General features: G+C 36.0%; 1 protein-coding gene across 1 annotated transcript; it reads right to left on the bottom strand.

The window, feature by feature from the left end:
• Positions 1-7,734: 7,734 nt before the first annotated feature.
• Positions 7,735-25,274, bottom strand: nrsn1 (neurensin 1). Its single transcript, XM_041248501.1, has 3 exons — positions 25,143-25,274; positions 14,343-14,549; positions 7,735-10,748 (listed from the first exon to the last, which is right to left on the bottom strand). The coding sequence occupies exons 2-3, from the start codon at positions 14,547-14,549 to the stop codon at positions 10,350-10,352; spliced, it is 606 nt and encodes a 201-aa protein (XP_041104435.1). The 5' UTR covers positions 25,143-25,274; the 3' UTR covers positions 7,735-10,349.
• Between the last annotated feature and the right edge of the window lie 390 nt (positions 25,275-25,664).

The raw sequence follows: 25,664 nt of genomic DNA, 5'->3' as shown, positions 1-25,664 counted from the left end.
ATACATTAGAGAGTCAAACTAGTCAAACAAATCCTGATTTTTTTTCCTAGCATGGCAGGGGCACCATCAGTGCAAATTGTTCCACACACGTCAAGCGTTATCTTATGCTTCAAAAATAAGTCTTTGACGAGATTGAACACATCGATTCCTTTCGTAGTTAATTGCAATGGTTCACAGAACAAGAATTCTTCTAAGATTTCTTTCTCCTTTAAGTATCGCACAAACACCAACAGCAGACTGCAGCCATCAACGTCAGTTGACTCGTCAAGCTGAATACCCACTTTAAGAGGACTAGCTTTGATATCTTCTATAACTTGCTGCCAGATATCCTGGCTCATCTCATGAATTCTAGAACGGATCACGTCATTTGACAAGGGAACCTGCTGAAGCTTCTTTTGTGCATCTGGTCCCAATACTATTTTTGCCATTTCTAATGCACAATAGATTAGTTTCACTAATTCCTCAGCTATTGTGTGAGGCTTCTTTTCCTTGGCACTCGTCAGGTCAAACTACATGTGATCCATTTTGTTTGGTTTATTTCTCTGTGATAACAATAACAGAATATAAAAAAACCTCATACATACACAAATATAAACTAACGCACACAACTAAAATAAGTTCTAACTTTTTTTTTTTTTTTTTGCAACTTAACCTAATCTAACCTGACCTAACCTAATATTGTACTATAGAAGATAACCCTTCATACGGCATGTTTTTCGGTCAAGAAAAGTAATAACAACACACATATAAACTGAGATGGGGGGGGGCCTATACACTTCTAAATGCATATTAAATATATGTAAAATAGTTTTATGTAATTACTCACCGCAAATAATAGTACAGTAGGCACACAAAAATAGGCAAGTTCTACGCAGAGATGTTGCAGAGTTTTTGCTGAAGTAAACTAACCGACACGCTAACAGTTAGCGGCTAACTGAATTCAAACAAAGCCGTGGCGCTACCACATCATCATCTGCGCATGCGTCCAGAAATACCCTGCAATGTGATGGTACACTGTATTTTGTAGCGAGATAATCTCACAACAATTAGCTTAAAAACTTGAAAATATTTTTTTTGTTGGTATATTACAGTAATCGTTAAAAAATATATAATGTTAATAAATACACAGGTTTGTAGGCACTGTAGGCTTGATGAAACAGAGCAGTTGTACTTACGTGCCTGTGCATTTGTGTTTTCGGTGACTTACCGTCTAAAAAAATCTAGCATGTTTCGCACCCCCAGAAAGGGCATCTCTTGTCTTTTAAACCTGTCCTTTTATACCTGCATGGCATTACAAACAGGTGTATTAGTTTAACTGATTGCCATTCGATGAGTGTTCTGGGATAGCTATGGCATTCTGGGAGATGTAGCTTTTCACGCTACGCCCTAGTGTGTGAGGGTACATAAAAATCCATTATATCAAAAAGTGACACTATCATGAAGCAAAGCGCTGGTGTATCCAAGCCTTTAGTCCCATGTGACTTGGGGGCTACACCTCAGTAAAGTCTCCTAAAAGGGATGCCTTAAGTCTCACTTTGCTTCACAAAATATAACCCAAGAACTGTTGCCTTGTTATATGGTCCCTGAAAGTTGTATTTCCTTACTGGCAATTTAAAATGAACAATATTGTTGACAAAACAATATTGAACACAAAAGAGATACTGGTTCATATTTAACTACAAAAACTCTTAAAACAATAATATTTCAATAATATGATTAAAAAGAGCTAAACACACATGACTACTGTGTAATATATATATATATATAGTACCATTTCTCAGGCACTACCGTAATGTACCCTGTAATACATTAAAGGTATTTGGAAAAGGAAATTGTTTAAAGGAAGAAAAACATAAATAATAATAATAAAAAAATAACTTAGAAAGTTGGAGCTGACAAAGAATCAATTACGCTGTACAATAAATTATGTTAACACCATGTCATATTAATCCACAGTGATGTCTTGCCAACATGGTTAAATGTGCTTGTTATTTTCTTATTTCACCCATCAGCTCTTTGGTATGAGTCATTTTAGCACAACTTGTGAGTGACTCTGAAGCACTTAAAGAAATTACCCAAGCGTTGCATACTGCCGCATTGGCAAGAAGGGGAACGGAGTAAAATAAAACATAAAAAATACATCCCCTTGGTTATTTTCAGAACATTCCCACAGGCACAGTCTGAGTCACCATTATCTTTATACATGGCTCAAAATACGTAAACTACTGTGGCGTCACTATGAGTGGCTCACTGGTAGGTGACCCTATATAAAGAATGAAGGGCTCCATAATTCTCTCACATGTAATTCTTAAAAGCTGAAGCTAGTAATACTTTCCTGACAGAAGACACTCGGGGTAACACAGTTGCAAAACAAACCTAAAGATAAACAGAAAATATCTTCTTTGATTCACGTCCACGTCCATGTGTATGTATATATATATATATTTTTAATGAAAGGATAAGCCAGCATGTCAGCATTAACATTAGCATGTGTTTTTTTTTTGTTTTTGTTTTTGTTTTTTAAACAGTGATTTAAGAAAACAAGCCTCAAAGCAAAAAAAGTAAAACGCTGTAGATCAAAAAAGGTAAATCTGTTTCTTCCTGGTATCTTATCACACCCTATGATTTAGGTTAGATTAAGCTGCTTAACTATATTGAAACAGTGCTACAGAACAAGAAGTGAACTGAGGCAGAAACTTTTACTTCTATAACAGTGGAGGCATTGTAGATCTCTTTTTGTAGATGTAACGCTTGTTTAGATCTGCCTCTCACATGATCTGTCTTGCAGCAGCATCTCATATGCTTTTCGGCTCTCTGTATTCTTTAGTAGATATTTAAGAACACACCCAGTTCACCCCTTCGACCCCTCTTTCAATTTGTTTTTCACATATTCCTCTAGTAAGCCTCTTTCTACAGTTGTGTTGTTTGTATGTTATCCAAAAAATAAGTTTAAAAATAGTTTAACTATGGATAAAATATTTGCACTGTAGTGATGGCTTTCTGCATGAGGTATTAATTGTTATTAATTGTAAGTGTTACATTATGTGTATGTGTGTCTTTTATAGTTAAGTTGTTTTGAATCATTATGTTTAAATTATGTGTGAATGTGTTTTTATAGTCGTTTTAATGTGCTTACTAATTCAGTTGTTTTAATATGCTTTTATATTAAGTTTCCATACAGTATTGCGTAAGTTTCGAGTTCTTTCATTTCCCATCGGCAAAACAGCTACGTGCACTTTTGCATTGCCTAACACAACTCAATCACAGGTAGCTGTCTGAGCTAAACGCCAAAACGCAGGAGATTAGCACAGATAGTGTGAGATAAGGGAGGGGAACTGAAAGTCAAGATGGATGCGCCCTGCTAGGTTCAACGTGGTATGCAGCCCCCCTTTTCCCCCGCAGAGGGAATGTGCAATGATAGAGTGGAAACCCCTATCACTGGACAGAAGTAAGACAAATGGGAGTGGAATTGTCACAAAGACGGCTGTAGTGGGTGACGTCAGACCAGAAATCAGGAACAGGAAATAAACAACAGAGAGGTGGAGTTTTGGGGAAGCTGAACGCTTGCTTGCGCTCAGCATTTAATGAATGAACAGAGAGTAAATAAAAAGGTTGTAACAAAAGCAGCACACGGCACGTGAGGCCAGAATAAACAGACAAACAAAATGGACTATACAGACAAACACGGTGAGCTGATATTTTAACTACTATTATTATTATTATTATTATTATTATTTATTACCTCCATCTCCAATCCTGTTCTCTACTCACCGAACACACTACCCCGAGTGAGTGAAATCATGCTGCTTTTATGCAGCTGTACCGTGACTCGATTGCTAATCAATCATTCAATTGGAGTCGCAGTACAACTGCACGTGAATTAATAAAGTGTAATTCCCTGTGCTCACATATTATTACTTTTTACTTGCACGTGAAGTGCTGTGCGATCCTCGTGCCTAAATACACATATACATTTTAAACACTCGTGTTACACAGACCCGTTTATATCCTGTGTACCAATGACTATACGCCAACATTAACACACAACTTACAATACAAAATACACACAGGGGCAGGTACTTTGCCACAGGAGTCAACAATTGTTTACAAAGGTATAAATATTGTAAGGTTTTGTCAGTTTTTTCATCTCTTTAAAATTGACTCCATGGATATCCTTGCTTTCTAATACAAACATATGCACTGAGCTGTACTGAGGCCTTGTCCAAAGTCAGTGTAAATATTGTGCTTATGAATTAACATTCCTGTGTAAATGACCATGTGATGGACTTATTTTAAAATGAGTGTTTAAAATTCTTCAATATTGTTTAAATAAGGTATACTAGGGCTAAATGTGTGCAGCTGGTCTACCCAAATAATGTTGAACGATTGAGTGATTGATTGAGACTATAAGAGTGGGGAGTGTTCAGAACCTTGTGCTATTTAAACTCGGGGAACGGATCTTCTCCCCTTTCCTCAATTATTTACAATCTTTCAGTTTCCACATGAAACCAGAACATATTGTTGAATTACACCATACCTCGTGGGCATTATTTGCATGTCCCAATCCTTTTGTCTGTCCCAGTGGAACAAGCAAAGCATCAGATTCGTGTGATAAGTAAAAGGGAGCACTGTAGTATGAGATGAATAGCTTTATTGAAAGATAAGGCTGTCAAAGTAATGTTAGCTTGGTGCTTCTAGTTGCCCCCCTATGATTATAGCATCATAAAGTACATCTTGATAGAAGATGTACATTTTGACATTTGTTCAGAAAGAAAAAAATGTTACTGCACTGTTTCACCCAAAAAATGTTGTTCAAGATATTGTAGCCTTTCTATGAGACTACTAAGGAAACAATAATGATTAAAACTCAGTAATGGTTCGACAGAACTCAGAACAACTCAGAATAACCCTAAAGGAAAAGGTAGCAACAAATGGTATTTTAGTTATAGTCATTATAGTTCCTGCGTAGTCTCAGACAAAGGCTACAATATCTTGAACAACATGTTTAACTAATACATACTGAAATGACCTTGAAAGCTGTAGAGCTCTTTATCTGAAGTGGCAGTGATTTGTGCATGGTTGTGGGTTGAGGCACTGAAGATCACTGCAGGGATGGAACTCAATATAATTTCTCCAAGGAGAAGGTGAAAGATGACGTCAAATCTCACAAGCACGATAGTGGCAGCCAATTGAATATGACCCTTCTGATCTGGTATATTTCTCATTTATGATGTGGTTCTAGGGCATAGCGCCTTTCTCTACTCACTCAAATCCTGCTTGCAAACCAGTGCTGTACAAGGGGGAGACATGAATAGTAGGCATATCTGTCTTACAGCTGTAATGATGCATTATGGAGACAGTATAGAGAAGGGAACTTAGGCTAATCCCAGAATAAAACGAGAACTAGTCTAAAAACTGTAAAAAAAACCAAATTGAAATAGTGTAGTTTAGGTTCAGGTTAGGGTTGCTCTTAAGTCCCAGACCCCACCCAACTGCCTCTTGCACTCCCAATATCTTTCATTTGTGGCCCTCTGTCCTGAGTTGATCAGCTTATCATTTTTCTTATCAAACCTATACTTTCCAGTTTAATCCTATGCTTTTAAATAGCTGCTAGCCCATCACCTGTAGCTCCTGGACAGAGATCAATTGAGAAAGATACTTTACAGACCTGTGGTTGGCTACACTTTACAGATGTGAGCATGTACAGTATACACAGACTACAAATGAAACTATATAATTTATTCACATTTTAAAGTTGTGGGGAATCTGAATCCCTCTGTTCTTTAAACATTTTAGACAGATGGTATTTATTTCCCGTTTGCATTTTACAGAAAGACACTGAAGGAACTCACGTATACAATTAAGTTTTTGATTTTCATAAACATAACAGTATACATAGGGGCCTACTGTATTTTACTGAGCTAAACAATAGAGGTATTTAGGATCATTGAATGAATAAATACCATAATATGTGAATCTGTTAGTGACAGAAAAGGTTTGGGAAAACATCCATTCAAGAAGTGAAGTATGGGTGAAACCAATGCCTTTGTCTTCACCATTAACTGCTGTGTTACCAAAATGTTTTTTCTTCTGCAGATGTTGGAAATAATTATCTCTTTTTCTGGCTATTGACTTTATAATTTAGCTTAGTTACTGTATACTGGTTTTCAATCAATTAATATATTTTTAAATTAGTTCTAGTACATAGGGTCCCAATACTTTGGTCTGTGACTGTATAAAATTAGTAGTCATTGTGATGTCAGTACAAAATAAGCTGTGAAGTACAAAAAGTTAACTAAACGGTCACAAAATCTTGGTCTTGCCAGAATGTATAAGACTATGTCTCATTGGTAGATAGTGTATGACCATTATTGTAATGTATAACCATTATTCCAAAATTAAACAGTACTAGGTACTTAGTGATGTGTAAACATAGCTACACCACATGTAATTATTTGAAGAGGCAGTGATTGAGGCCAGTGGCGTAGAAAGGATTTTGTTTCTGGGGGGATGGAGATTTTTGCAGACATGTATTAAATTATCTACACTCCAAACTTGCAATCAACTTGAAATCGCCTTGTTAAGAAATGTGTTTCACCTTACAATCACATTTAGAAACACTACTGCAGTTATCAAACACGCAAATTAAATAACACTTTGGACCCTCAAGTCTGTCTACCTCCTGTTTTTCACTGCGAACTTAAAGCATTATTCACAAGGAACTAAAAAACAATTGTCCTCAAAGTTGGTCAAAAGAAGAGGACTTCTAGTAACCTCCCAGACGTGGATTTTTTTTGTCAACAAAAGTCGGTAAATTCAAAATGAAATGCAATGTTGTGGCCAGAGAAGGCGTTTTTGTGCATGGATTGAAAACAATGAAGCTGGTTTAAATAACTAATTCTGCTAGTTCCATACATATCTTCAAACGCACCATTAAAATCATTAATTTTTTAAATGTCAGCAATTATGTTTTGTATTTTTGCCCATCCATAATTTGGTTATGCCCAATCATTGTGCTTTACTGAACTTTAGGACAGATCATACAAATTTTAATATTATATTACGGTGTACTGAGAAGGCTGGTATTGCTTTGAGGCGAATACCCCAGAAATGCTTCAGAAATTGTAACATAGCACTGACATGGTCAATTCGCATGGGAGTAAAAACCCCTAAAACCACTCCCTAGCTACTCCACTGGTTGAGGCACTGAACAATTTGGAAAAGTATGTTCCATATCTTCGTAAGGTTCTATCATGTTTAAAATGTTGACACAAAAGCCAGAAAACAAAACACCTTCACACAAGAATCATAAACATGAACTTTAACCTGGTTTAGCTAGGTTGTGTTGTGGTGTGGTTTGGTTTGTGAGACATGGTTTAGAAACACTTATATTGCAAACACCTAACAGCATCTGCAGTCATGTACTTGTATAGATATGGAAAGTTTCAGGTAGGTATTTACAGTTTGTGCTGCACTTTGAGTTTACCACCATCTTCCCAATCTCCACCTAATTTTTGCCATAGCCAAAAGTCTTGACCTGAGGTGTCTTAGATTCTAAGAACACTATATTTAATAGAAAAAAATCTACTGGGTAAAAACCTATGTCAATAATGTAAAAACAGTAATATCTATGAATATTAGAAACTAGTGCTTAGTATGTTGCAAAATAAAATATGAAAACGATACAAAACCTTTGTCCAGATCTTTATTTCTTTTTTATTAAATCAATTAAAAAATAGACAAAACTATCTTGAGTCACAACTGTGAATTAAAATAATCTGATTATCTAAGAATCTAAATTTTAATACATTTAAGGTTTAATCTCAGTTAAGAGAGGAATAAATCTTGGCTTCATGAACTTAGTTTCTTTCACATTACTTAGAAAAATACGACTGCACAACCATCATTGAATATATTTAAAGAAAAGATTACATTTATACACCTCTAAGAAAAGGGCATATTCAATTAGCACATCCCACACATGGAAAAGTCTCTAACTACTATAAAAATATAATTGAAGGTCAACCAACAGGTTTACACAGCAGAAAATATAATTACTTCTACCAGCATTGTCCACAATTCAAGAAAATGAATACAGTTACACATGTATGTTAAATAGATTTTAGAAATGCCATTTTCTTTTTAGAAAATAATGTTTTCTCCTTATGGTTACTCTATAATTAACAGGGAAAGAAGCTCATTAAAGATCTCAGTAAAAATCATTTAGCCCACAAACAATCTTTTTTTTTTGGAAAGCCTTTAGAAGCCTAAAATGGGATTGCAATCCCTGCTTGCCACCAAGACAGATATCAAATTAAATTAGAACTTTGATAAAATCCTCTCTATCAATTGCAGTATAACTATTTTTAGATTGATTGTTTTCTTATCTGAACACCCCTTATACCATTATACTGTTTCCTTTCATTTTTTATTAGCGGTCTGAAATAAGGTGATCCATTACAGACCTCACTATAGTTGATCCTCCAGCAATGTTCTATAGAAAAACATTATTTCCACAAACCTCATAAAATAAATGATTCATTGCAAATTATACAGACAAGAAAACTGATTGAAGAAATATCCGAAATCTATCAAATATTTGGAATGTAGAAAACTATCGTGCCTTTGATGAGAAAAGTTATCAGCTGTGAACAATAATCACTGGGATTATAACCCACTGTCAGTTACATTTTCAACAACAGTATTATCTGTATATTGTTTTAATGCTGCCTGCTGCTTCAGCATGAACTGCATGTCATCCAGGAAACCCGTAGGTGTCATTTAAACAATTATCATAAGCATATGTTATAACAGTTAAGTAATTAATGAGCTTAATTCCACTTAGCCAACCAGAAGATATCACAGAGAGAATTTTGGTTTACAGCGCCATACAAATGACAAAGGGTGGTTTTAAAGTTGCTTGACGTTGTATATTTTAACATAAACCAGTAAAAAAAAGTATGAAAAGATCAGAGTTGGAAAGTTGCTTTGATGGTAAGTACTGTGCAATCTATCAACAACTGAAACCTTGCATACCCTAAATGTGTGTGTAAACAAACTGTATACCCCTTGCATTCGGCTTGTTTCATTTTCTTGATAGTAGAATGCTGACAGGCAGAAATAGTTCTCATCAGAGAAAGGTTTTGTATAGTAAAACCTCACAGCCCTCAATGCCACTTTAAAAGACAGCAGAATTAACTGGTTTACTCATAAACAGGGTTTATTCATTTTTTTAATGGTTGCTTATACATATAGAAACATAAACATTTTCACCAGTGAGTTTGGCTTTTACACAAACATGTCAAAGTATATTTTGTCAAGAATGCGAATTCTGTCACATTAAAATAAATACCTATATTCAAATTTAAATACCTTGTTTCTTTATTGTAGCAGACATTCACTGTTATCAGACAAAATGGTCATTGCTCCCATTCACACCATAATTCTCAATGAGCACTTCATTTTTTACACAAATTAAGGTATAACTAGGGCCCTACTTAATTCGCGATATTGCAGAAATTGCAGATTCCTCAATATTAGGCTTCTTCCGCAATTTCTGGCAGTGCAGCGTTTTTGTCATTTCAGACTATTGTTTTTTTTATGTTTTAAATTTAAGAAAAATGAACATCATTGGATTTAATAAATGACCTCAATTATTAAAGAGCTATAGTTAATTTTCCACAATTTTTCATGCTTTGTCTGCAGCACTATTTAGGTAGGGTTCAAAGGGAAACACTTTGTAATCAAATAAAAAATATGAATACATACATGATACTCAACGATAAGTAGTAGGAAAGAATAATAAATGCAGAATGACTGGGTTGAGGCATTTGGTCTTTGGTTTACCCAACTCAGGCTACTTGCTTTCACATACACTGGCATCAGTAATTATCCTCGTCAGATTTGTGGCAATAATTATAGTAAGCTTGTCTGTCCAACTAAGTGCAGTGGTATTTCAAATATTATTGACTTTCCATTCAGAACAACTAGGTGGGATATGTGTTTTTTATTTTATCCACCAAAAAACGAGTTTATACAGTGATGTCTACCAAGACCTCTCTTCAAGGAAAGCAAAATTCTGTGTGGGGAAAAACACATGCATCAAATACAGCACCCTCAGTCCAATCAATAGATAACATTTTAGGTACAACACTATGAAACAAGGAGTGACTAAGGGTCTAAGTGGGGTAAAAAGACACACAAACGGCCCGTACTAGAATTCTACATTTATTTATTTGACTATAGTTTTTTTAGATTATGCTTTTTTATGCAAGTGTGTGTTATTTTCTGCTTCATCAAGGGAGCTGACGTTTAGTGAACAAATTCAAGGGGAATGTGAACATTTAATGTCAGGTTTCAGAAGAGGGTTGAACATTTTGCACTTTTGACAGAGTGACTGGTATTTTACACTCTCCAGGAGTCAGAGCCTTTGTAATTGGATGGGCAGAAGCTTGCAATTCCACTATTCTCTCTTTGAATTTCTGCTGCAGGTATTGCTCCTCTTTCGAATAACTCTTGGCAAAAGCAAATATCAGCAGACATGCTGCCATCATTGTTCCTCCGATGCAAAACAAAATGGCGCCCGCTAGCTTGCAGATGTTGAGAGCTTTGTTAAATTGCACTGCATGGACATCCACAAAAAGCAATGCATCTTCCCCGAATGCTTCAATTTTTGGTGGGACAGTGTAGCCAACTGCAATTACTATCAAGCCAACTAGCAGAATGACAGAACCAGTTATGAGTCCGACCTAAAAAGAAAAACGCAGGGTTAAATCGTTAAAACAGGAAAGTTTTAATATTTGTGTTTTTTCTAAATGATGTGTAAAGGTATCTTTACTATCATAAGTTGAACTGTCGATATTGAAACTTAATCTTATCTTAATATTAATTAGGTGCAACTGTATTATTTCCAAAACAGTAAGTGCCTACTGACATTTTGTTGATTATTTTCTATGACAACATCTTGGGAAACATACATACTGGTATATTAATACATTTTGATTACCTAAGTAAAACTTAGTAGTAGGTTATTTGTAGTTTTTTTGTAGGTTCTTTTTTTCTAGTATACAACGTAGACTCACATTGGTGATTTTAACAATTATGGCCACTCCTTTCTAGTAGTACAGTATCCACCACTTACACTATCCAGAGTTATTGCAGACAGCCGTTTATTTCAGACAAATAATGTTTACCATTTGCCAGTCTCACTGATTTTGTGTTAAGCATGCTGTATATTTCGGGCAAACTCAGCTGTTTGGATCTCATTATGTGCCATTCACATAGCTTGAAATAACAAATGCACTTCTTATATTGTAGGAATCGCTCTTACTAATCCACCAATCAGCTGTTTTCACCTCATTACCTTGCCATTTACATAGATTTTAATACAAAAGGCAGCACTTTACTGCAGTAAAAGCTTGACAGAGCGATCAGCTGTTTGCACCTCGTTACTGAGCAATTACCCCTGAACTGTACCTTGGCTATTTAATCCCTGTACGCAGTGTCAGGTTTACAGTTTGAAAAAAACAGCATTGACTGCAACAGCAAGCATGGCTGGAAAGAGAAAAGCGATGAGCATCAGCACAAAAATTCAGTGTAAATAAAATGTCTCTGTTAGATGCTGTGCACTTGCTACAGCATGCTTGGACCTCTGTCAGTCAGCAAGCAATGCAACGTTGCTTAAAAAAATCACTGTGGAAAATACAACTCAGCTGTGTCACCTTGGCAACCAGGATGCTCTGCCTGAAACAGACATCGATGACATAAGAATGCTTGCTGTACTTGCAACACTGTGGTGTACTAAGGAGCAGCATTCGGATATAAAGCCGAATTGGGATTTTTTAGAAAACCCTGACAAAGTTTCCCGTCCATATTTGCAAAAAAGGACCATCCAGATGTGTATCACAGAGTACTTCACTGGAAACAATTTGCAGTAATGTATCCTACCTGTTCTGTTACTTTTTATTACATTCATAGTAATGAGTGTCTTAATAAAGATTTTTAACCTCATACACGCTTGTTTGTTTTGATTACTGTACTGGTGATTAGGGGACATTTTGAATGTCAGGTTATTGTATGGGAGTTTATACTGTCCATCGCTTACTGCAGGTGAATCATGTTAACACAAACGCGCCCGTTCTAAGCGGTAGTGACTGTATTCTAATAAAAAAAAGTCTTGCATACAACATGTAGAATTCCTGCAGTGAGGCTGGTTCACTATTTGGGGAAAATTCACAGCTTGATTATAATACGTATTCTAAGTAACAGGCAATTATTAGGATCTTTACTGTACAATAACATATAAGAAGATCCCATTGTAAAAAAAGGCAGATTAAAATAATATATAGTAACCAAGCTGTGATCTAGGCACTTAAACTAAGCATGGTTTTTCTTTTTTTTAGACTAAAAGAAAATAAATTCAATGACAATCTTTTTTAATCTTCAATCATTACTGTAATTCTAGGTCCAAATAAAAGTTATATAGCAAAATGCATTTTATTTCATTCAGTCAACAGTTTTGTTAAAATATAATCTACAATATACAGCACAGCTACCATAGTTTTGTTCCTAACATTTATAATGCTCTGAAAACTGACCTATTTAAAATGATGCACTGTCATTAAAAGCCAAAACATGTTCTGGAGTGATACACAACTAGTCTTAATGTCTCTCATTTGTTCAGGGAAGTTGGGGTGGAAATCTGCAAGCATTTTAGTTTCGGTTTCTCTTTCAGAAAAATTACAAACATGCAAGTTACAGTGAGAAAAAAAACAAAAAAACGAGTAGGGCCTGAACTCCCTACTAATTGGTGTTTTTATTTTGTTATCCAACCATACAGGATAACAAAATTGGAAATACAGGTCCTAAGAACTAATGCAGGTATGACCTATCCCTGTAGCAATGACTGCTGTTATTGTCAACACTGTGACTTGCTCAACAAGTTTGTAAATTGAGAGAGTGATCTGATAGCAGAACCGGCTTTTATAGCAGATTGTTCCAAGGCTGCAGCCTGTCCTTTAACCCTTTGCTGTTCTATGTCGGACCAGGTCCGACATTACAAAAATCCCTTTCCATTCCAATGAATGGCGTTATTCACAGGTCCCTAGTCGGTTTTTCTCTGAAAAAAGCCGAGAAAAGCCAAGACAAGCTGGAAAAAGCCAGAAAAAATAAACTGGAGGCGGATCTGAACAATACACATAGTACCTTCTCCACAGACATAAAACAGGCAAGATAGCTGCTTCCGCATCCAGCAACCAAAGAGAATTGCGGACATTTGCCAAGCTTTTTGAGATGTTATAGGAATCAAATAAGCACTATTGAGGAGTTTGGTGAATAATTGAGTGATCTGAAGATGGATTTATCAGTATGCATAACTCAGAAGAGGTATGTGATAAATACAGCGAACAAGAGGTGGAGCAGGGCTGGAGGTGCAGTGCCTTTTAAACATGTTTTACTATGAATACAATTACTTTATTGAATTTAAACAGCACATGTTGTGTAATGTTATTTCTTTAATACAAAACAAATTGGACCTGACTAGCCAGACAATAAATGGACCACCTAGGGTTAAACTATTTTGTTCAATTGACAGAGTGCTATTCTAAGAATGTATGCATGTGGTATTGTAATTGGTCCATACCTTGCACAATGTACTGTTAATTGAATTACTGTCAAATAAATCCACTTAAAACAAGCCTTTCCATGACATTAATATTTTCCATATTAACTGAAAGCAGGTCATGTGTTATTATAACTATATATAGTTTGTTTTTAACAGTTTGAACCAGGATGTTTCTCATCAAGGCTATCAGTGAGGTTCAGGCAACTATCAAATATAAAATATAACTATAAGTATGATAGGTTACTTTATTATTGATATTACTGATTAGTGTAAGTATTAAATGTTGTTTAGATATTTATTTAATCAATAAATAAACTCCATTATTTGTCTTCACTATTATCAATACGTTTGGCTTGATCTAGGATTTTCCCAATTTTCATTTATTAAAAAAAAAAAAAATTCTTACTGAATGTGAAAATAACCATCTCTTTTTACAGGTTATATGGGCCAGAAACTCATATGCTTCCATGCAAATTAAAATTAAGTTTATGTTAAGTTCACAAGAAGAAGCCAGAGTATTATATGTACAATAAACCGATTTTGCTATCTCTGCCCTATTGACCAATTGTTTGACTCTCCCCTTCTAACCTAAATAAAATAAACAGAAAACTGTTTTTTTTCCCCCGTGTATCTGTGACAATGACTTGGCCCAAGTTCTCAAATAAATTATTTAAAAGTTTATTAAAGTTTATTCCGAGTTTACGGAAAAGTAATGTCCTACCTTCCAGAGAACAGAGCTCCACCTGCTTGGTGATCTCTGAATCTGAAAATCTTCGTCATATTCCCAGATTGAAGCGGTGCAGTTCTCGTAGAACTGATGCAAGTACGATCGAACCCCATAGCGCCGATAGTTGCTCTCAGCAGTACTGTGCACCTGCTCAGCATGCTCCGACCCACAGATCTCTGAGCAAGAACTCATCCTCCACATCTGAAACACAGGAGGAACAAAGGGTGTTAAAATGACCAAAGGCATTAGTTATTCATCACGTGACACCTTTTTTCATTTGGTTACTGAACACACTATAACTTTCTTCAGAACTTCATTAAATGCGGTACATTAGAAATTGTAATGTTTTATGTTGTCGTACTGGAATAGTAAAGAAGGTTTAAAGTCCAGAAACACATCCTGCAGTGAGTAAATAAATATCTTTATCAAAGATACAAATCTCTCTCTCTCTCTCTCTCTCTCTCTCTCTCTCTCTCTCTCTATATATATATATATATAATATATATAGAGAGAGAGAGAGAGAGAGAGAGGAGAGAGAGAGAGAGAGAGAGAGAGAGAAGAGAGAGAGAGAGAGAGAGAGAGAGAGAGAGAGAGTAAATATGGACTGGAGAAGAGGGCTGTAGTGGAAAATTATTGAGCCGATGGAAGACTGTTGTTACTGACAGGGGGCTATAATACCTGAAGCCACAATAGTCTTCCTGAGGGGCATTTAATTTCTCACTATGGCTGAGGACACGTTTAATATATGAATCAGTCCAGAAAATAAGAGAAGCAAGGATGAATAGCAAATGTGACTTTATATATTTTGTTTAACTATAGCTAACACAGCATAAGTAAATGCATAAATAACACTGTGTTTTTTTTTTTTTTTTTTTTTTGTTCATGGGTAGTAAGTGTTATTTCCTAATTGCTTATGCCTCAAAAGTATTTACAGTATAATTGTAAATCTCGAAAAAACTACTCACTTCTAAATCTTTTGTAGTCATCTTTGTATTACTTTAGTATGAATACATGTTAATTTGGATTCATATGCTGTTTTTTTCTGACTTTATGTGAACGAAAAGACACACATTTGCCCATTTTCCCATTGGAAATAGTGATATTTTGAAATATCACTGTCCTGGTCACAAAAGCAAAGTTTGTGGGGAATAATAGCCATTTTCTATACTTTTGAGGCATAAGCAATTAGGAAATAACACTTACTACCCAGGAACAAAAAAAACCAACATGTATCACATTATTCAGCCCCCTTTTTAAGTATGTCATCAAATAATTATATATATATATATATATATATATATATATTATATATATATATATATATATATATATATAACCGCAGGGTCGAAAAGAACACCTTTGCTGACTGCTGCATAATCCAGTTTATATCCCAGCCGTCATATTTCTTCTCATTGTCAAGTCAGAAACAATGACATTTTAATCACCATTTAAGTGTTTGGAGCATCTTTTTTTTTGCAGTATGTTTTGTAATTAATTTTCTGCTAAATCACAGAATCAGTGTTCAGCCATTTTCTTTGTTATGATTGCAAGGGAGAAGGGCGTTCCTTTGAAAAGAGGCGGGACTGACAGTGATGTGAACAAATCACATGACAGACAGAGACTATTGCCTGGTGGTGTAAGGATGTCATGGCAGTAGTTCAATCTGTTTTTGCTCCGATGATGAGGTTTTAACACTAGAACAACATGTTTGTAGACATACCTAGAACAACCTTGAGCGGTCAATTTGACTAGTGTAGTGAAAAAACAACATAAATATTATAATGAAAGGACAAACAATTGAATATAAGTTGTAGTTTAATTCAGGAACGTCATATAAAGCACCTATACAACCGAAACATTTTAAATAAATGGACATTTGAAAATAAATGTGTTTATATACAGACATATTACATAAAGCACAACCTGAAAAAATGGTAAAAAATTAAATAAACAAATATTTCATGATAAATGTGTATATATCCAGGTATATCATGTACATACAAACCTGTACAACTGAAACAATGTAAATAAGTATCAACATTTTTTTTAAATAAATGGGTTTATATTGCCTACATGACAAAAAGCATATACACAACCGAAGCTATGCATTTATACACAGGCATACTATAATCACAATAACATGATTAATAAACATTTGAACAGAATGGGCTTCATTTACAATCGTTTACAAAATCTAAGTGCTGGCACAAATCACACAGATCATGCACTTTTCAACAGTCTTGTTCCAAATACATTTTGCAATCTGACATTGTCGTCTCTTGTGGCTGACTGCTCATCCACTGTAATATTCTGTCCCGGTTTGTAGCAGAGAATGCTATTGTCAATGAAGTGGGTCCAAATTTCAGATGCCAGGACAAATTTATCATTTTGAAGTCAGTTGCTTCTGGTTTGTTTCAGATTGAAAAGCGGAAATCACAAAATTTCACAATAGTCGATTCCGTGCCATTGTCTGAAAAAAAAAAAATCTCCCCACTTACTGGACCATAAACTGTGCAGTGACAGGCTTCTGCACCAAATGATCCACGGGCATATACTAGTGCATTGAGAGCTTCTAATTCCTCCAAAGGGCATTGACCTGAAATCATCTTATAGTTGTCGGTGGGCTTCTGCTTCAGTGCAATGTTGCATGTGGTGAAGTATATGCATGTCAATCAATAGCCGAAAAGCACCCAATGTGCTCTCATCAATGTTGCGTTTTATATGCCGTGGGCCCTGGAACTCTTCTCAAAATATTATGTTCACCCCTTCTACCATCATTACCAGCCTCTTGAGTGCCAGGTGGTGCTGGTGCTACCTCTGGAGAAGAGGTTGAATCAGGTGAAGTAGCGGCTGGATCCGGTGCAGGGGCTGATGCAGGTGAAGTGGCGGGAATCCTTGCAGGGGCTGCCAGAGGATTGCTTCTTCTCCAACAGGATCTCCTGCACCCTCTTTGTGCTCTAGGTCCTGGCACTTCGCTGGCATCCTCCTCAGTGTAACTGCTGCTGAAAGATTCATCTTCGCAAACCCAGTCTGCTTCAGAGCCAGATTCGTCATTGTCTGTCTCTGCTGTATCAGAATCATTGTTTGGTAAACTTTGCAGTAATTCCTAACACTGGTTTGCTGTCATGCATCTTCCGCAATCCATTTTCAATGTGTGTTAGAGTATGTGATAAAGAGAGAAAGAATCGATGCTGTAAATCTCCCTCCCGATCGGAAAGGGTGCTGGGTAAGTTTGGTAGTATACTTCCTCATAGACGGGTCGACTTGATGGTGGGTGGAAACCAGAAGTTGGCCATTTTGGGGAAAGTGCGAAACTGCAAGTACTCTAAACAACTCCATTGTGAGCAGATATGGGTCAGGCAGTGATTGGATAAACCATGGCACTGGGCTGATTGCAGGGAGGAGTTTGGTGGTACAAAGAGGATGTACCCCTTGTGCTGAAAACGTAACTGACAGCTGGAGCTGTGTTTGTTGTTTTGTTACGTGTTTGTTTTGATATTGCAGAGGAGGATTAGGAGCCAGGGACTGCAGCCACAGAGCCAATCCGCACACACCGAGCACTTCCCTAACCACACAACATCATCAGCACTCACCACGGACCCGACTTTGAAGAGCACACTTTCGTGTACGGGGCTTGGGATTAGAATTGTGAATTGTTGTTTTGTTTTTGAGCTTAAACGCTTGCCGTGTACCCCCGATACCATCGCTGGTAGAGGGGTTGCCCCTTTTGTTAGTATTTAATAAAAACACTGACATTTTTGGGAGAACTAGCGTCTGGACATTGTCTCACACTCATTCACAGGGTAACAATGAATTTTTTAGAAAAGCGAGTGACAAATATTAATCCGGGTACATCTAACGTAATAGAGATTGACAGTGCATCAGAGATGTCTACAAGACTAGCAGTGAAAGTTTCAAGGAAGTATGAACTTCAGCCATCTAAGTATATGCACCAACAACAAGCTATTCGGATGAAGAAGTCAAAGATTTTTTTATGAAGAAGTACAAGAACTACACAAAAATGAGAAAAGCCACTATAACGTCATCATCTGTGACTTCAACGCTAAAATGGGAGACAGGAATATGGTCATCAAATTTGGACATGGCAACAGGAACGAGAGGGGCAACAGACTAGTTGAAATTGCAGAGAACAAGAGCTTATTCATCATGAACACCTTCTTCCAGAAGAAACCCATCAGGAAATGGACACGGAGAGGACCCAACTGAGTGAAGAATGATTACATACTCACCAACCTCCTTCCCCTTGTCTGTAGCTGGCAGCTGTACCTGTTGCTCTGCCGGCTGCCCATGCTGCTCCTCTGCAGACCATGGCTCCACCTTTTCGGGGGCTGGAGTCAGCGGAGCTTCCCTCGTCTGCACCCGCTTTTGGAGCAGCAGCTCCAGTTCGATTGGTTCCTGCTCAGGCAGCCCATGTTCCTGCCTCCAATTCTTAGTCTGCTCCACTTGAGAGGCTGCATTTTAATTGATCTTTACGATCAATTATTTAGGGTCCTCCAATTCTTGGTCTTTAGGGGTGCTCACAACCACTGCCACAATATGTAACCAAGCTTGCACTACTCGAAATTGAGTTTTTGAAAGCGCTTATGGGCTAAAATTTTAATATAAAATAAACAAAACAAAAACCTAACTCTGTTTTGTGAAGCCTTCCTAACACAGAAACAGGAACCTACCTAACAAACAGGACAGCTAAGCTGTTTACCTGTTAAAACAAAATCAAACAAAAACAAAACACACAGTTTTTTTAAACAAATAACATGAAAAGGCTTTACACAGTACCTTGGTCTTTCAATACACTTGAGCACACTATCAAGCAGGCTTCTTCACACACAGCAGCCCAGAACAGACTGGCTGCATGCTTTTTAAACCCTGTACCTGGCGCTAGTTTACAATCATTACCAGGTGCGGTGATAATGAAACAATAATGAAAACAAATTAGGGCTTTTAAGCCCGTTTCCTTCTGGGAAATATAGTCCTGTGTTCCCCCATTGGACTACACTTTCTCAATATATATATATATATATATATATATATATATATATATATATATATATACACACACACACACACACACACACACACACACACACACACACACACACACACACACGGAACACCAATTACTACATAAAAAAACGCTTTTATTAGAAACCTTGAATCAGTTTTTAAATGATGAATGCATTTACGATAAAAATATTTTGTACTAAGAGAGGAACTACTTGTCACTTTGAATGACTGAACCCAGTGCCATTGTTCTTCACCTTTCATAAACATCTGTCTGAGTAAACACATAGATAATTTATGATTATGTTAAAGTACAAATTACTCAAAATGAATCTCTACAGTGCCACTGTCACGGTTTGTTCTTTTGTTTAATGGCCATTCAAGTTATGGATGAATTGATGTAAAAATGTGCACATGTTATACATCCTGGCAGAGGATATCATGTCACAATTATTGTAAATCAGTGGCACTTAAAAATGACTCATACATTTCTAACCCCAAACAGCCATATTGGAGCTTCCAACAGAGCAACCCACAGAGCCAGATATTTACTTGCTTTGTTTTTTTTTTAAAGGTTACAGATTATACACTGGGGCAAATGCTTATTGAATCCATCCCAGTGATATTTACTGTAACCTTCTGATGGTCTGACAAATAGATAATTGGTGCATCTGCTGTGCCATGGCAAAAATGTCAATTTGATATTGTTCTATTAAAATCTTTGTTGAAGTATTTTACAGGCACATAAAATTACGAAATTGTGAAAACAATTTGGTGCAGTCATAAAATAATTATCCAAAGATAAATACTATGGGGTAGATGCATTGCGCCTGTCACAATAGTCGCAAACCGGTTGCATTAAGTCAGAAGTCTGAAGTGTACTAAACAAGCACAATGCTATTTGTGACTTTTTAGGGAATGCTTTGCAGCAGAAGTTTTACTTTGTGGTTCAAGATTAGATAAATACGTAATTATGGGTGTTCCTGCATAAATTTTCAAAAAGGGATGGAGTGCAAATGAGGGTTCTGAAATATTATAGTGAGATGTATGAAAGCTACCGGCAATTGTGACACTTACACTTGCATCAATTTGTTAAGAACTTTTGAAAGCATGTTTTAAAGACAGTTGTTGCTGGCATTTCCCAGTCCCTTTTTCTTGTGTGTTGCCTGTTGTGCTCAATGCATTTTTGAGGCGAACACCCAAGTACCTTCATGAAAGGCAGGGTGTGCTTACAAGCCTTAGGAGCACTAACTCCTCCAGCTAATTCTGAGCATCTGTATAGGACTATCATCTATTTTGTGTCAATTGTCTAGGCTATTAAGTAGTCCAAGTTAAAAAATAATAATAATAACAAAAACAACTCTAAAATCATTTAGTTTAAATTAAAAATGATCTTTTATTTGCATTGAACGCCAATATGCACAAGGCTGCAGCATGATTTATTTTGTGTTAATGGTAGGCTAAAGTAAAAAGAAAGTGCACCAGGTATTAATTTAATTTTACTACTGTACTGTATACTGTATAGGCCTCCTGCACAGATTAATATTTTTACATAATGGAATGTGCAGCCTACCCAAAACACATCAGTGTTATTTCATTGCAATGATTTACATTTAAAATGCATTGAGAATGTCCGGTTTAGCGAGGACTACTGTATGATTATGAAAAGCTTTTTGGGGGATGAGTGGGGGCCCCACTATAGAATCTGATGGGATTGGCATTTCATTTTATATATATATATATATATATATATATATATATATATATATATATATATATATAGTATTGAAATAGGTAAAATGAAGATGGAACAGAATGCATTACAAAGATAATGTTTACATTTAACAAAAACATTTAACATTTACATTTAACAAAAACATTGTTTTTTTTATTCTTGCACCCTTGAATGTATAGACGTTATCCTTCAGGCAACCTCTGTTGCAGCAAACCACAACTCCTGCTACTTATTTGAACAATTTCACATGACTCTCGCAATGTATATTGCTAGAGATCTTGCTAAGATGCAACAAATATTTCAATTTGTATGCTGCAGCTCTCTTCATTAACATATTTTCTCTTAGTGTGTACGACAAAATGTGGATGTACTAAGTATCACAACAGAAATGCAAATTGCGGTATGTTTGCACTGTGACTGGCCCATCTTAGCACACCAATCCCTATATGTTTTATTACAGGCTTACAACAAGAAAGTACAACTTGTCTGTGTACCTTGGGAATGCCATTGAGTTGAAAACATTCAACTTAAACTGATCATTTTAATCATACAGGAAAGAAAAATTATTGTTCACACATTTTTTATTAAAGGGGTTTGTTAAATAAACCAGTATTCTGGGAGAAAATCACATGGAATGCAATACTGGAATACAATATTCTTTTCATTTGATTAACCTGTGATTCTCTTAAGCAGCGTTCATTCATTCAGGGCCAAATGCTCCAGCAACATCTATGCTTACAGAAGCATCTACACTAAAGCCTATCTCTAACATCAAATCACCATTTTTCCCAACCCTTTAACTTAATATTAGTTAACATCAAGTGTAATTGATTTTCAGTCCCTCGGCATGACAACTGAAATATTATTCTATATACAACAGATGGTATTCAAAATGTTCCCAGAGCATTTGCACCAGACAAAAAAAAAAACAACCTACACTCGTTGTATTTAAATACAGTATGCAACCTATGCCAGCACCCATCTATTCTAGAAGGGTACAAATGGTCTAATCGTAGAATTATTTTTTTCTTACACATTCATATACATTTTGATTTACACTAGAGTTTTACTGTAATTTATAAAGTCAGCACTTCTTATATTACAGTTGTCATTGAGAATCTTTTCTCTCCTCTATTCACTGTCTTTAAAAACAATTGATAAACGTTGGACTGTACCTTAGACTCCTTGTTCATAGTATCAAAAAATAAAACTGCCCCCCACCCCCACTCCCAACACCCCACCACAGCAGGAAATAGCATTGAAGTTTATGCTAGAATGAAAAACCTTACAAGAGAATTCCATCTGGAGTGCCCATATTCAATCAGCATATAAAAAGAGAAACAACATGGGGAAATATACTGACAATCACTACATTACTTAACATGTCTGTGACAGGGTGAGGAGCCCGGCACATGAAAATGGGGCAGGGCAAAGCCCTGCTGTAAAATGTATTTGTTTTGTACTATGATTTAAAAATGTATTCATTTATTTTAGAATGGGGTAACCCTCCGCCCCTGTGTTTAGGGTGTGTTATTTTGTATCTGTTTTGTTTTATTATAATTTATGTATTTTTAAATATGACGGCGTAGCCGTGCTGTTTTGTTATTGTTTTACAGCGTGGAAGGGAAGCCCCATCCACATTAAAAATCTTGTGCAGAATGTGGCCATCTCCATATTAATTAATTGTTTAATTTATTGCTAATTGGGGAAGGTCATCTTCATAAAAGCCTGCAGCTCTCTGCACTCGTGGTGGGTGTTCAGAGGAGTGAACGACAGCAAGAGTGAGCGAGGAGAAAAAGTTTAAAAGTAAAACTAAAACAAAAATATAGGGACAGTGAAGGCAATTGCCCAGCCTGACTATATGGTTTTTGTGTGTGAGATTTGTTTTTGTTTGACTTCTATTTTTGCTCTGTGAGCAGTGTGTCTTTTGCTCTGCAGTACTGCCTTTGTCTGGTTCCTGCATTCCGGCCTGACGTCACCACAAAGCCATCCCTGTCACAATGTCAAATAAAGAAACATGAAGTTTGATTAAATTAATAGGCACAAAAAGAAGCAAGTCAATGTAACAGCAAAGAAAACTCACCATGCAACTGGCTCTGCTATCTGTCCAAATTGAAATGCAATATCATGACGTGGATGTCATCTAAACATTTATGACTATAAATCTTGGGTCTTTCAGCTGATGAACAGGAACCTAAGAATATGATCGGGGTACTTTTTGTAGGCTGCAGAGCAAGCAAAACATATATTTTATAATATATGTACAGTACAAGTAGGGCTTCTGTTTTTTTTTTATTTATTTCATTTTTGGTGCTTTGACTTTTTATATACTGTATGAAATTAATGTTTTCCAAAATGCTTGGGCATTTTTTTCTGCCAAAATATGGGGTGGGGTGGGGTGGGGTGGGGGTGGGGGGTTATCTGGATATAAACCAAGTTGTGTTAACCAGAAAGACTGGCGATCTGTTTAATGCTGTATACATTCCTACACTGTAAATATTTACCACTTTTTGAAAACATAAAGTGATATCAATTTAGACTAAGGAGGAATAGCTTTCAAGTTATAAAGTTTCTATTAGGGCTCCTTAAACTGATACCGTAAAAGTATTAGTATGATTTATGTTGTCATTAAATAAGCAGTCACTTGTGCTTTATTTACCTACATCTTTGGAGTAATGAGAAGCTAGTACACCCATATGCTTCACTGATTTTTCATAGCCGCTAGTAAAAGCAATCAATTCATCCTGTAAATTCAAGGCGATGGATGTAACATGAGTGACATATATTATTTGCCCCAAGGTTTAAATTACTAAAGGAAAGTTCTGGGTATATATATTATATATATATATATATATATATATATATATATATATATATATATATTATATATATATATTATATTATATACACGTTCACTTTGCAAGTGAAAAGCATTTACCACTCTACTTTATATTATCAAACTGAGACGTTAAGGCAGGCAAACCCATTTACCTGCCTTTCAAATACACACTTTGTATTTCATATCATTTAAGGGGATTATTCATATGTATTATAGGCAGATACCGTGACCAAATAAAATAACAAAAAAAAACAAAAAAAAAAACAAAAACCAAACACCAAATACACATTACTATGCAAATTTTGAAGTGTGTATAGTGTTTTTTTTGTTGAGAGCATTCAACATTTTAAAACATTCCTAGCGTACTGTACGTGTCACTAATGTAAGCGCTATTCTTATTTTACAACCATTAATTTGAACCAAGAATTAAGCAGCTCCATATACGCAAGGAAATTGCTCCTTCTGTACAGAAACTACGATTCGGACAGCACATAAAACAACAAGTGGTGTCAAAATAAAAGGCTCAAATACCGTTCATATGCTATGTTATTTAAAATACAAGCACACTTATGGTCTGGACAAATCCCTTCTTCTAGTATATGCTTTCAATGCTCTTTTGTATGTTCTACACATCAATCTACGCGTCAGTATTGTGATGTGGGTTGCTGTGTACAGCGCTCTCCAGGGTGCTGAAATCAGTTAACTACTACGTCTGGCGTAATCAGTGACGCCAGACAAAGTAGGCACATCAGTTGACGAATTCTGAAAGATATTAGTAACAGGAAACTAACTTATATGTATTCACCACAAAACAAATGCTTCGACGTTATCATACAATTCAAACGTTAACAATAAACATAGAAAACGATATATCACAAATATTCCTAAGCAAGACATATTTTTAGCATCTCATATAAGTAATAAGTATTCTTACAAGCATGTACTGTATGCACTGTATGCTTAATGCATAGATCAGTGCTTCGTTGCATTAGCTATTTAAATGTAAAGTATATTATGCATAATTTGTGTTGCATACGAAAAAACCACAGTGTATCTAGCCAATTAGTATGATGCCAACACACCTGTAAACTCTGATCAACAGCCTGTCGCTTTTCACAAATAACATCTACAACAAATGTCACTGCACAATTACATTACAGTAAAGTATTTAAAAAACGTTAATATTGAAGACTATTACCTGTCATAACCAACTTGCTGCCTGGAGAGTGATTGCTAGCCGCTGCTCTCTCACTTGGGTCCCATTACTGAACGTCCGCTCTCAGTAGAGAATTAATGATTTACATTTACTTACTCATACATCCGGCTACGCAGGCGCAAAGTTGCCTTGCCAGCTCACCGTGGGTGGATCCACAATAAAGCCAAACTGTAGTGGAGTTTTGTACTTGTAGTCAATTCATGTTAGATTAATAATATACTGCGTTTTCGGTACAGAATGAGATTACATGTATTTTGAGAAGAGAAGTGTCTTATTTTAGGCACGTCATGTTAGGTGTCTAAAAGCAAGATGTCTAAAAGGAAAAAGGACGTGTGTAAATGTAAATTGCGTTACTGCTTTTCAAACGAAATCGAATGTTGTTTTTCTTTCATAAACTGTAATAAGTACCCGGCACAGAAAGCAAATGCATAACTCATCAATAAAAACAGTGGCAGCATTATAATATGTACAAGCTCAAATCCTAAGCTAATAATTTAATACTAG

Source organism: Polyodon spathula, chromosome 4 (genome assembly GCF_017654505.1).
Source record: "Polyodon spathula isolate WHYD16114869_AA chromosome 4, ASM1765450v1, whole genome shotgun sequence".
Lineage (NCBI taxonomy): Eukaryota > Metazoa > Chordata > Actinopteri > Acipenseriformes > Polyodontidae > Polyodon > Polyodon spathula.
The sequence above is the reverse complement of the archived record's forward strand: the minus strand, read 5'-3'. Positions and strand labels throughout refer to the sequence as shown.